Source organism: Monodon monoceros, unplaced genomic scaffold (assembly GCF_005190385.1).
Source record: "Monodon monoceros isolate NGI ecotype Baffin Bay Population unplaced genomic scaffold, NGI_Narwhal_1 Super_Scaffold_11, whole genome shotgun sequence".
In the NCBI taxonomy this organism is placed as follows: Eukaryota; Metazoa; Chordata; class Mammalia; order Artiodactyla; family Monodontidae; genus Monodon; species Monodon monoceros.
In genome coordinates this window covers 48,745,882-48,760,454 of record NW_021703767.1, presented here as the reverse complement: position 1 = coordinate 48,760,454, position 14,573 = coordinate 48,745,882, and the positions used below count along the sequence as shown (strand labels likewise).

Here is a 14,573-nt window from a genome sequence, read left to right as displayed (position 1 = left end):
AGGCTTCAGTAGTTGTGGCACGTGGGCTCAGTAGTTGTGGCATATGGGCTTAGTTGCTCTGCGGCATGTGGGATCTTCCTGGACCAGGGCTTGAACCCGTGTCCCCTGCATTGGCAGGCAGATTCTTAACCACTGCACCACCAGGGAAGTCCAACCATATACTTTTTAGGAAAAAAATCTAGATAACTATTTCTTCACAGTAAGAACAGTGTAAAATCCTTCATAGATTCATTAATAGTGATTTAAAGAAGTATTTGACTTTGAAAATCATCATCAGCATTTATATAATACTTAGGTTTATATGCATTTTATAATTTTTTCCTTGTTAGGCTTCGTCTGAATTATGTCAATATAATCCTGTCATGGAAAACATTTCCTGTGTTATACCTAGTAATGAGATGGATCTACAACTGGATTTTATATTTACTTCTGTTTATATTGGTAAAGTAAAAGGAGCTTCTAAAGGTTGTGTTACGGTAAGTATATTTAATTTTTTTTTTAGCTTTGCTTTTTGGACAAGGCATTTTCAGATTGTCTTCTCTTTTTTTAGTGCAAATGAAAATAGAATTGAGATTAATTTTATATAGGACAATTTGAATGTCATTATACCTATTTTGAAACATGTCTTTACTTGTGAAATCTTGAAACTATAGAGGAATGCCCTAAAATCATATCTGTAATCTGACTACTCTAATGAGGATTATGTATGAAAAAAATCATATGTAACATTGATATTCTTTGGGCTCTAAAACTTACTTGATGGTAAAGTAAATTTTTCTTTATGGTATAGTTAATAGCAAAAAGAAGAAATCTCATTTTGATGGTTTAAATTGTTCTCCAGATTCCCAAACTTGTTATTTAAGGATCTCCAGGAATAGTTCCTATTCTATTTTTCCACTTTTTTTCAGTTTTAACTCATCACATTTTGCATATGAAAGCCATATTGGATTTTGCTCAGTTCTCTATATTTTCTCACTATTTTTCTGCCTGTTAAAATCTTTTAAGGCTTATCTGAAATACTTCCTCTTCCAGAAAACCTTTTCCTGATTTCTCCTTCCTAGCCATAATTAACTTCTCCTTTTACTATGTACTTACAGCACTTTGTTTGTACATCTGTTGTAGGATTTATTCTATGTGTTTTTGTTTGTATTCTTGCCTAAACCTCTCCATTAGTCTTTAAGCATCTTGTGATGAAGAGTCGTGCCTTTATTCCCCTTTACACTTTACATAAATGGCTCAAACCTAAAACACTTAAACATTAGTTGAATTGTCCAGAAGAAACTGCCAAAAGACCTCACACTTATAAACATTAGTTGAATTGACTATGTCAGATTATAATTCAGGTATTTTCCTAGAAGTTTTGTTAATATTTCACTCTGTTATGGATAAGGCAGGGAATATAAAAATGGTAAGATATGATCTCTGCTTTCAAGGAACTTGTAGTCTAATGAAACAGTCTTGTTTACGGGAGAGGCCACAACAGTGAGAGGCCCGTGTACTGCAAAACAAACAAACAAACAAACAAAACAACACTTAAGGAGGTCAGATATATACAAAAGATACCTAGAGAAAATTTAGCATCTTGTCACAGAAGGAGCAGAAAGAGCAGGAACCTTGCTGAATCCTTAGTCAGAAGGGAATTTATAACATGGAACAAAGAAAAATGAATGCTGGGAATGTCAGCAAAGCTAAGGATCAAATCCTGCTTTGTGATTTATTTACCAAAGTCAGTGACACCCTGTGAGGTCTTTTGGCAGTTTCTTCTGGACTTTGTCTTATTTTTTAAAAAATATTCAGGAAACTTTTTTTTTTTTTTGCGATACGCGAGCCTCTCACTGTTGCGGCCTCTCCCGTTGCGGAGCACAGGCTCCGGACGTGCAGGCTCAGCGGCCATGGCTCACGGGCCCAGCCGCTCTGCAGCATGTGGGATCTTCCTGGACCTGGGCGCGAACCCGTGTCCCCTGCATCGGCAGGCAGACTCTCAACCACTGCACCACCAGGGAAGCCCTCAGGAAACATTTTTGAAAAGTATATTAAGTAAAGTCTTACTGGTTTTTATAAATGAGCATATTGAGAATTAAATTACTTGCACAGGGTTCTTAAACTTCCATAAAACTAAGTCTTTACAGTGAAACAGCTTTTTGGTTTATTGAGAAAAAGGCTTAAGACTTTTAGTATAGACTTTGATTATGTACTTGTGGTTTAAAAAAGAAAAAAAATTGAAAAATTTGAATAGTAACACATCTTGAGTGGTAACTCGTATTTTGCTTTTTTATTTTTCCTTTAGTTCACGACAAAGTATATTAAGATCCCATTTCAAGGTAAGCTATCATTGTCTTATGACCTCTTTTCACTGTAATTTTGAGTATAAAATAATTGGTCAGCAAAAATTCTGAGATATTTCTGCAATTAGTTTTTCATAATTTTTTCCAGTGTAGAATTTATGTAAAAATAAGGTTAATAATATGTTTCAATTTAACACTTTTTTTAGCAGCTTCAAAATGAGTTAAAGTGTTTTATAACACTTAAAATATACTATTTTTATACTGTTGTTTTAATGACTTCAAGTAATATGAAGGGACTCATGGCAATTTCTTGGGATTAACAAAAGTAGTTTTGATAGCAAGATTTTTGATATATAAAAATGGATGAAAATAGAAACTGTAAGTAAAGAAGTATAAGGAAAATTTTTAGTGTTGGACACGAACATGTAAAATGGTTTTGTGTAGGGATTAAGAGAGATTTAAACAGGCAGAACTGTTTCTTATCTGAGTAAGGCAATGTGGATTGGAAAATGGACATATAATTTGTAGAGACTCAAACAAGTTTCTCATTCTCTTTCCAAATAAAAACCTTTCAGAATAAATAACATTAAGAGAACAAATAATAAGCAACAGAGAATAGTCTCTTTAGAGAATGAATTATGAGAAGGATGAACAAAAACAATATATACAAATAGCACTTCAGAAATGAACTGGGGAAGAGGAAACCTGTGTTTCAAGACTGAAGATGAGATTGAAGTAACTTTAGTTGGACTCCCCAGATACCCATGTACAGAATCCACAACTGTATGTTATAATAGTGAATCTAATGATTAGGAAGCTACTCTAAGTAGTAAGAATATGTAAGGCAGATATAATATATAAAAATAAATATACTGATATTCCTAATTAGGAAATTTTAATAAGTTATTGTGGAATAATATAATATTAGCTATTTAAAGAAACCAAGGCCTGTGATTCAAGAGGAAATAACTTCATAAAAATAGTGCTATAATCTGTAGATAAAGACCTGGGTAACAGAGCTACCTCTCAATTTCTTTTTCTTTAATAGAGGTATAAATTATGTACATTATATTAATTTCAGGTGTACAACATTATGATTCGATATTTGTATATATTGCAAAATGATTCCCCCAATAAGTCAAGTTAACATCCATCCCCATACATAGTTACAAAAATTTTTTTGTGTGTGATGAGGACTTTTAAGATCTATGCAATAGATCTTAAATATGCAATACAGTATTATTAACAGTAGTCACCATGTGCTGTACATTATATTCTCACGGCTTATTTATTTTATAATTGGAAATTTATATCTTTTGATCCCCTTCTGTCATTTCTTCCACCCCCTGATTCTGGCAACTACCAATCCGATCTCTGTATCTATGAGCTTTTTTTTTTTTTTAAAGATTCCACGTATAAGTTATGTCATACGGTATTTGTCTTTTTCTGGCTTATTTCGCTTACTTAGCATAATGCCCTCAAGGCATGTTGTTGCAAATGGCAAGATTTCGTTCCTGTTTGTTTTTTTTTTGTCAGAACAGTATTCCATTGTATATGTATCACATATTATTTATCACATATTCATTCATCCATTGATGGACACTTAGGTTTTTTCCATATCTTGGCTATTGTGAATAAATGCAGTTAACATGGGAGTGCATATATATTTTTTCTAATTAGTGTTTTCCTTTCCTTTGCATAAATATCCAGAAGTGGAGTTGCTGGATCATTAAAAAAATATTTTTGAGAACGCTCTGTTTTCCATAGTGGCTGCACCAGTTTACATTCCCACCAACAGTGCGCAAGTGCACAAGAGTTCCTTGTTACCACATCCTTGCCAATACTCATTATTTCTTTTCTTTTTGTTAATAGCCATTCTAATAGGTGTGAGGTGGTATATCATAGTGGTTTTGATTTTCATTTCTGTGACGAGTAGCAGTGTTGACCACCTTTTTGTGTACCTGTTGGCCATCTGTATGTTTTCCTTGGAAAAATGTCTTTTCAGTGTCTCTGCCTTTTTTTCAGTCAGATTGTTTGGGGTTTTTTTGCTGTTGAGTTGTATGAGTTCATTATATATTTTGGATTTTAACCCCTTATCAGATATGTGACTTGCAAATATTTTCTCTCATTCAGTAGGTTGCCTTTTAATTTTGTTGATGATTTCCTTTGCCATGTGGAAGCTTTGTAGTTTGATGTAGTCCCACTACATCTAACTAAAATCTGTAGGTAAAGACCTTTGTAATGGAGCTACCTCTCAAATTCTTATGATACAAACAAACATCAAAAATGATACTTTAGGTTTTCATTGTTAATATTTTGTGCTTTGTTTCAAATGTTGCTTTCTTTATAGCTTTTCTATCCCAAATGAATATATATAAATATGTATATATATATATTTTAAATATTTTTTTTGCCACACTGCACAGCATGTGGAATCTTAGTTCCCTGACCAGGGATCTAACCCAGGCCCCTTTCATTGGAAGTGTGGAGTCTTAACCACTGGACTGCCAGGGAAGTTCCCAAATTATTATTATTTTTTTTGACATCTTTATTGGAGTATAATTGCTTTACAAGGTGTGTTAGTTTCTGCTTTATAACAAAGTGAATCAGCTCCAAATGATCTTTAAAAGATGATTTTAATTAAAAATTTTGGAAAAATACTCTTGTCGGTGGTAATGGGTTTACGATTTTATAATGGAAGAGGAAAATATTAGTCAGCTTCTTCAAATCCTGTCTGTGCTAAATAAATTCCCATATAAAATAAATTTTTTTTTTTAAACAAGGCATGCAGGGACTTCCCTGGTGGCGCAGTGATTAAGACTCCACGCTCCCAATATAGGGGGCCGGGGTTCGATCCCTGGCCAAAGAACTAGATCCCACATGCATACTGCAGCTAAGAGTTCTCATGCTGCAGCTAAGGAGCCGGCGAGCCACAACTAAGGAGCCCACATGCCGCAACTAAGGAGCAGGAGAGCTGCAACTAAGGAGTCTGCCTACTGCAACTAAGACCCGGTGCAACCAATAAATAAATAAATAAATAAATAAAACAAGGCATGCATGTGAAAGGTTTTTGTAGGTGGGGAAATCTACGGGTCTAAGTGTTTATTTTTCTGCAGCAGCTGTGGGAAAAATTTGATTTATTCATATTTATATTAGCTGTTAATTATGTTTGGCTGTGGCTTAAAGAAACTAGTTTATTTTTTCTTCGCATTTAAGAATTCCAGAGGTAGACTGAACAGGGCTGATATGATGTTTATTTGGTCATCAGAGGCCCAGACTCCTTTCATTTTCTTACTCTGTCATCCCTGACACATGACTTTCATCCTCTAGTTTGTCTCATGGTCCATATGGCTGCTCATACTCCAGCCATCGTGTTTGTTTTTTTTTTAATAAATTTGTTCATTTATTTATTTTTGGCTGTGTTGGATCTTCGTTGCTGCGCGCAGGCTTTCTCTAGTTGCAGCGAGTGGGGGCTTCTCTTCATTGCAGTGCACGGACTTCTCATTATGGTGGCTTCTCTTTTTGTGGAGCACGGGCTGTAGGTGCATGGGCTTCAGTAGTTGTGGCACGCAGGCTCAGTAGTTGTAGCTTGTGGGCTGTAGAGTGCAGGCTCAGTAGTTGTGGCGCACAGGCTTAGTTGCTCCGTGGCATGTGGGATCTTCCCAGACCAGGGACCGAACCCATGTTCCCTGAATTGGCAGGCGGATTCTTAACCACTGTGCCACCAGGGAAGTCCAGCCATCATGTTGTAATGTTCCAGGTAGAGAGCAGGAGGAAAGGAAAAATGGTAGAAAGAATACATACCACCTATCTCTTTCCCTTTTAAGGAGTCTTCTTGGGTGTGCATACCACCTAACCTTCTGCTTATATTTTCTTAGCTAGAATGTAGTCAAATGACCACTCATCTATTTGCAAAGGAAGCTAGGAAATAGAGTTTTTAAGAGGTGGTATCTTGCTTCCTCATAAAATTAGGGTCCTGTTACTAAAATCCCTAACAGTAGGTAGGAAAAATGATAGGCAACTCCTACTTTCAGTGTCTGTCATAGCCCTGTAACAGAATAAACTAAATATTTTGGGAAAATTTGTTAATGAGGTAAATTTTTCTTGTGATGGTGTTAAATGCCCCCTGGCTTTTCTTCTTTTTTTTTTGCGGTACGCGGGCCTCTCACTGTTGTGGCCTCTCCTGTTGCGGAGCACAGGCTCCGGACGCGCAGGCTCAGTGTCCATGGCTCATGGGCCCAGCCGCTCCGCGGCATGTGGGATCTTCCCAGACCAGGGCACGAACCCGTGTCCCCTGCATCGGCAGGCGGACTGTCAACCACTGCGCCACCGGGGAAGCCGCCCCCGGCTTTTTTAAGGGAATCTTTTTAAAGCAGCCTTCCTAAAGAATATTTAACTTTCATACTAAGAACTTGGAACATTTGGATTAGTAATAACTATCTAGATTTCACAGAAATAGTATCAACTATTTGGGGCTGTGAGCTGCATGAGGAAGAAATGCTGAGAAGTTTTTCTGAAGGTTCTCACTCTTTACTCTTAACTTAATCTGTCTGTCTTTGCTGCCAGTTTCATTGACAGTTTTCAGAATGGAGGAGTTACAGTGTTCATAGACTGGAAGAATTAATATTGTTAAAATGTCCATATTACCCAGAGCGGTCTACAGATTCACTGTAATCCCTGTCAAAGTTCTAATGGAGTCTTTCACAGAATCTAATGGAGTCATTCACAGAAAAGAAAAAAAAAAAAATCCTAAAATTTGTATGGAACAACAAAAGACCCCGAATACCCAAAGCAGTCCTGAGAACACAACTGGAGGCACCACACATCCTGATTTCAAATTGTATTACAAAACTATAGTAATCAAAAGAGTATAATATAGGCATAAAACACACACAGAGATCAATGGAACAGAACTGAGAGCCCAGAAATAAACCCACATATATATGGTAAATTAATTTTCAACAAAGGAGCCAAGAATATACAATAGGGAGAAAGGATAGTTTCTTCAATAAATGGTGTTGAGAAAGCTGGACAGCCACATGCAAAGGAATGAAACTGGACCTCTACCTCTACTATATACAGAAATCAACTCAAAATGGTTTAAAGACTTAAATGTATGACCGGAAACCATAAAACTCCTAGAAGAAAACATAGGAGGTAAGCTCCTTGACATTGGTCTTGGCAGTTTTTTGCATCTGACAGCAAAAGCAAAGGCAACAAAAGCAAAAATAAACAAGTAGAACTACATCAAACTAAAAAACTTCTGCACAAAAAAGGAAACCTTTAACAAAATGAAAAGACAGCCTACTAAATGGGAGAAAATATTTGCAAATCATATGTCTGATAAGGGGTTAATACCCAAAATATACAAAGAACTCATACAATTCAACATCAAAAAAACAAACAACCCTATTAAAAAATGGGCAGAGGACCTGAACAGACATTTTTCCAAAGGAGACATACAGATGACCAATAGACACATGAAAAGATGCTCAACATCACTAATTGTCAGTGAAATGCCAATTGTCAGTGAGATACCACCTCACACTGGTCAGAATGGCTATCAGTAGATAGCAAGTGCCAGAAAGGATGTGGAGAAAAGGGAAACCTCTTCCACTGCTGGCATACATTAGGATTGTAAGTTGATGCAGCCACTATGGAAAATAGTATGGAGGTTGGTCAAGAAATTAAAAATAGAACTGCCATGCAATCCAGCAATTTCACTTCAGGGTATTTACCCAAAGAAAACAAAACAGTAATTTGAAAAAGTACATGTACCCCAGTGTTCATTGCAGCATTGTTCACAATAGCCAAGGTGTGAAAACAACATAAATGTCTTCTAATAGATGAATGGATGAAGATGTGTTTTATATATATATATATATATATATATATATATATATACACAATGGAATATTACTCAACCATTATAAAAATGAAATCTTGCCATTTGTGACAACATGGATGGATCTAGAGGGTATTATGCTAAGTGAAATAAGTCAGACAAAGACAAATACAGTATGATCTCACTTGTATGTAGAATCTAAAAACAAAAGGGAAGCAGACTCAAAGATAAAGAAAAAAAGCAGCTGGTTGCCATAGAGGAGGGTGGTGGGGAGTTGGGAGAAATAAGTGGAAAGGATTAAGAGGTATAAGCCTCCACTTATAAAATAAATAAGCAACGGGGATGTAATATACAACATAAGGAGTATGGTCAGTAATATTGTAATACCTTTGTATGGGGACAGATGGTTACTAGACTTACCATAGTAATCATTTTATAATGTATGCAAATATCAAATCATTATGTAGTAATGTGAAACTAACATTATATGTCAACTATATTTCAATTTAAGAAAGGCATACAAATCAAAAACAAAGAAAAAGAGAAAGGAGCCAGTAAATAGAGAGTAAAAGAAGAGGGAAGGTAGGTTAGAATAGGACATGACAGGATAGGAAGAGAGGAAGTCAGGAGGCGCCACCAAAAAAATTGCATCCTAGACCTTTCAGAAGCTCATATGACTCTGGGGAATCTTTGGGTAATGGCTGGTCTGTGTAGTGGAATGCAGATGTTTGAGGAGAAGAAAAATAGGCGTTAAGTGGCTTATGATAGCATTTGCAGTCTTGGTTGATAGTATTAACCAAGATAGAATTATATAGTTTTTTCAGTTATACTATGCTTAGTTTTCTGCATTGATAAGATAGTCCGAGATCATATAGTGTGAGAGGCTAAATTCCTACATTTAATTATCATTTAAAAATTGTTTGGCCCTTTCTAATTATTTTTAAAAATTTTTTACCCCCTTTCTAATTTATGTGATCTTTTTTACTGTAATAATACTGTTTAGGTATTTCAGCCAAGTTTACTGAAATGTACTGGAAATGATATTTTTGAAAAACCTTGCATATAATTCTTTTTAAAAAATACATTGTGTTAAAGAGGAGTCATACAGTGCATATGGAGTGTATTCCTAAATAGATTAATTTATTACCTTGTTATCTTTTATTTATTACAGTGTCCCTGCATGAGATTTCATTGCTAGTGGATACTACACATTTAAAGCGGTTTGGGTTATGGAAAAATAAAGATGATGATCACAGTAAAAGAAGTCATGCTATCCTCTTTCTTTGGGTCTCCTCAAATTATCTTCAAGAGATTCAGACCCAATTAGAAAACTCTATGTTAAGCCAGCAATGTGAGTATAAAAAGATTTCTAAATTTTAGGATAATCTGAGAAGTCCTATAAATAAAGTAATTTTCCTCTAAAATAATTTAGTAGAATGTAATTATTTCATTGAATTGAAATAAGTTCATTGAATTCAAAATAATTTATCCCTTGATATTACGTAAGATACTTTATTCATTTAATTTCTCCTTTTAATTTTACTCAACCGATTAAAATTATCTTCTAAAATAAAAGGACTACCTTATCTTTTAGTCACTTGACATCCTTGGCTACCTGTCTTAAGAGTTTCTTGCCCTTATTTCATAATGAACTGTGACAGAACTAATCAGTGGCAAAGTCAAATAAAATACAGAAGTCTTTATCTTCAACATTTTCTATAGTTTCTAAAAAAGATAAATCAGTTTATTTACTTATGTATCATTTTTCTAAGACTGGGTTGAATACTTTTCTGGTGCTCCCATAACACTTATCTATCAATATATAAGTATCTTGAGATATTTCCCAACTTTGTTTAGTTTCCAACTCCTAAAGGAGTCTGGTTTAGAATTGGGTAAATCAAATTGGTAAATTTCTTTCTTATCTCTTTAATCTCTCTGCCATTTCTCCTCCTACTCCCTTGCACATTAAAGATGTTAGGTAGTGAACTAAATTTTATGTCTTTAAAATTACTTATTTTGCTGTCCTCATTACTTCCAAATTGATTGGGAAAATTCATGATTAAATAGCAGAGAAGTTGGAAAAATACACAAGCCATTTATAATCATTATGGGAGGAGAGAATGTCATTTGATGAGAGAAAATGATTTTGAAGGAAGTGTTTGAATGGAAATTTTTTTAATTGGTAGATTTGATATATGAAGAGGGCTAGAGAAAAACAATTGCTTAGTCATCATTCATTTACTTATTCATACATTCATTAACAAACATTTAAGAGCACCTAGTAAATGCCAGGTACTGGGGATGCAGCAGTCAATACCATTGTGGAGTTTGTATTCTAATGTAGTAGGAGTCTAAAAATTGTGAGTTTTGGTTATAGGTTACTAATGGCCTGTTTTGGTATTTAATTTGCCTGGGTTATTAACTAACATACAAAATAGTTTGTTGAGTTGTATACCAACCTTATTGTTACTAATAATTATTTTAATTATAATCCCTTTGAAAAATAACACTACTGATAAAAACTGATTTCTTTTTTCTTTCATAGCAAAATCCACTGAATTCATTTTCCTTGAGCTACACAGTTCTATTTCACAGAGAGAAGAATTGAAATTGCAAGACATTATGACAGAAATAAGTACAGCCAATGGAGAATTAGAGCTTTCTTATCCACTGTCTTGGGTTCAAGCACTTCCTTTATTTCAGAACCTCTCTTCAAAAGAAAGCTCTTTTATTCATTATTACTGTGCTTCAACTTGTTCTTTCCCTGTTGCTACTGCTGAAGAAATGAAGATGAAATCAATATCTCAGGTTAGTGAGGGGGAGGGAGGCAGTTCGATAAAAATTCTTTTTTTGAAATGAGCATGATTTCAGAATGCTGTGTTTTGTCAAAAGAGCACAGGAACCAACCTAAAGGAACTCCCAGTGCCAGAGCTGGAACAGTTAGATCAACAAAATCAGTAATGATAGCCTGTGATTATTATGAAAAAATAAGATATAATACCAATTAATCTATATTGATACAAATAAATAACTGATTGGATGAATGAAAACATAAGAAAAGGTGGGTAAGGGACAATTCTTTCTTAGAAAAGTGTTGCAATTAATAAATGTAAAAGGAAAAGAGAGATATAAAACCACCTCTAGAAAAATCATAGTTATGATTGTTGCAGGTAAGGTCCACAGAGGGATGCTAAATTTAATGGATGAAAACTTAAGGGAAAACAGGATATGTGTACAATATCAATCTCTTACCCCAAATATTAATTAATTACAAAAAAGAAGTAACTTTTTTTTCTCCACTGTAGTAACTTTACAGTGGAGAAACATTGCAGACATCACCTTAACCCAAGTGATTGAAGTTAACATTACCAGTAATAAGATATATTGACCTAATGTACCTGTCACATCATGCACGGAGAAGAGTACATCATTTCTGTGTTGTTCTTCTCAATATTGTATAACCTCAGTCTAATTGTGAGAAAAATCAGACAAACCCAGTTACAAAGTAACTGACCAACAGTCTTAAAAAATATCAAGGTCATGAAAGACAAGGAAAGATTGAGGAATTGTAGGATCCTGAAACAAAAGAAATTTGTTGGCAGAAAAACTAGTAAAATCAGAATAAAGTTTGTAGTTTAGTTTGATAGTAGTATGATACCAACATTAATTTCTTAGTTTTAATAATTGTACTGTGGTTTAAAAAGATGTTAATATTAGGGGGATCTGTGAGAGGCTTATTTGTTTTTTGCAATTCTTTTATCAATATAAGTCTAAAATTACCTTGGAACAATTAATGGTAAGTTTTAAAATGCTGTGTTTATTTTTATAGGAGGTTGCTAGTACACATGTGGCTTGTGTATCTCTGCCAAATACCTCTAGAAAGAAAAGCATTTATTAAGTTTGCTGTGACATGGGCGTGTGCACACACACACACACACACACACTCATGTGGGTTTGGTCTGGGGCTAATCTGGTTTTTTAAAGGTCTGTAGAAAGCCACATTAGTGGAAGTCAAGATGTAAGCCTTCACCACTGTCTTTTGCATAATGTTGTAAAAATTTTGCCTGGTAATTACACTGTATATACAAATTTGTATCATAGTTTTCCATTTACTAATAAAATATCAATTTATGTTCTTATAAACTCTTTTCAGTCTCTCATTTAAATTTTTTCCTACTATTTATCACCTCTTTTGTTCATTTTGAACAAAATGAATACTGTTTTCAGATTCCTAAGTTAATTATAAAGCCAGACCTGTAAGTAACACTTCAGGTTAAACTTTGATCATTGTATAGTATCTTTTGATCCAAAGTATTATTTTGATTTAGTTATATCTTTATAGAAATTCTAAGAGTATATATATAACTCATTGGTATGTATCAATATTTCTTTTAGTCACATTTTCTCTTACCAGTCTAACTTTTGACTTTGTCCTTTTGAGAGTTAATACGTGTTTGTGCACGTATAAGACCTTTTTCTTTGCCATTTTCTGTCAGCCCTCAAATACAGATACAGCCAAGCCTACTTACACCTTACTGCAGAAGCAAAGTAGTGGTTGCTACTCACTTTCTATTACATCGAATCCAGATGAAGAATGGCGAGAAGTCAGGCCCACTGGACCTGTTCAGAAGTATGTACTGTGTCATATCCCATTTGTAATAGGTGGGCAAATTAGTAGTTTTCATTCACATTGCTGATTTTAAGTACTTTTCCTTTTTAAATGTTTTGAGTTTTACTTTCTTGCTGACAGTTAATAATAGAAATAATTATTAAAAAGTTTAAAAAATTATTAAGAAAACAAGCAATGCCATTTCATTTAGTTTTATGTTAATAAGACAGAAATGGTAGCCAAGATGTCAAATGTGGTAAGATTAAAGCATTTATTGAAAATATTTGAATAGAAGAGTATGGTTTTTAAGATTATATATTCCGTATCTGAATATATAATAGGAAAAGTGAAATTGCTTATTAATGTGTGCCTCAATTTAGGGTACTTTATCAGAACTTCCCTTTCAGAAGTACTTCTTTGTTCGTATTTCGTCTTTTATATGTCTTCTCATGGTGGTAAGGCAGCATAAGGGAGTCTGTGCACTTGAGAGTGATTTCTATTCCTCTTCAAGATTCCTTTTCTCTGTTAAAAAAAAGAAAAAAAAAAAGGAAAGCACAGGATAGGGAAATAGCCAATAAAATAGTAACTTTCATTTTAGCACTTAAAATTTTCCTGTGTTATTTCATTTAGGTGCCATGGTTACCAAGATTAAATCAACTGCAGATGATTCTTATCTTCTTGAATCTTTCTAGTTCAACAAGTACATATTATACCTTTATTATTGACTATGTTTGTGCGATGAGTACCACCCTGTCTGTTCCAAGATTATAGTCAGAACTCACAACTGCTCTTATGTCTGAGCTTTAAGAGAGGGTGCCAAAGGAAAAATGCCTAATTAGTTGTCATTTTGTTTTCCATTTCTTTCTGGTTGTGCTCTAATTATTTATATCCTTTATGTTCTCTTTAAGTTATGCATCGTAGCACTTTTTTATGGGAAACTTGCCTCCTAAGCTCCCATGGTAATTCTTCATTGTCCAGCTGCTGGTGTAGACTAGCCACCAGTAGGAGAGCATTGTTTTTGACCGTTGACTCTTTTAGTCTTGGGGATTGAAACTTAGCATTGGAAACTGGAGTGTAGGAGAATCTTCTATGGTTTATTACTTCAGTTCGTTGAAAGTTAAAAATTGTACAGAAGAGAGACATCCTCAACGGTATTGTAATTGACTGTGAGATAACCCCTTGATTAGACAAATACTGAGACTAGCCCACATGGGAAGGATTGGAAATGAAAAGATACTCAATGAGAGTACTGTTAGTAGCTTGTGAAAACAAAGGAAGGAAAATATAATTGCTTGTATCATGTCAAATATTTTTTTACCCTACACATTTTAGTTATTGAATACTACTGCCCTGTTATTTTCCTATGTAACAAATCCCTTTGACACTAGAGTTTTCAATATTAGTATATTTTAATTTTATTTTTACTTTTTAAGGTTGATTGTATATCCTCCACCACCTACTAAAGGGGGCTTAGGAGTAACTAATGAAGATCTGGAGTGCTTAGAAGAAGGAGAGTTTCTTAATGATGTAATCATTGATTTCTACCTTAAGTAAGTACAATGATAAATGATCTTGTCATTTGTTTTACAGGTTTTGATGTGAATATTGAATATCTTTATCTCTGAAGTATTTTAACTCTAGCTAAAAATAACCTGCCAAATTTTCAGATTTGAAAATTTTTGTCTACCAAAGTTTTCTGGTGTTGACTAATTCAGTTTCATTCCTTTACATCCCATAGATACTATATACTTCAGAAGAGTTACTGTTGTTTTGTTTTATTTGTTTTTGTTTTTGCTTGCTATTGATTGATACTTCTTTTTAGATTTTATTTATT

At 34.2% G+C, this 14,573-nt stretch overlaps 1 protein-coding gene across 23 annotated transcripts in view; it reads left to right on the top strand.

Annotated features, from left to right (window-relative positions):
* The window catches only part of SENP7 (SUMO specific peptidase 7), a 170,844-nt gene that overhangs the window by 139,824 nt on the left and 16,447 nt on the right, over positions 1-14,573 (top strand). For all 23 annotated transcript variants that reach the window (XM_029213805.1, XM_029213804.1, XM_029213818.1 and 20 more), the window contains 6 exons: positions 330-476; positions 2,288-2,321; positions 9,302-9,481; positions 10,676-10,938; positions 12,627-12,760; positions 14,173-14,289. In XM_029213805.1, coding sequence (XP_029069638.1) covers positions 330-476; positions 2,288-2,321; positions 9,302-9,481; positions 10,676-10,938; positions 12,627-12,760; positions 14,173-14,289 — 875 coding nt within the window. The remainder of the gene's footprint in view (positions 1-329; positions 477-2,287; positions 2,322-9,301; positions 9,482-10,675; positions 10,939-12,626; positions 12,761-14,172; positions 14,290-14,573) is intronic.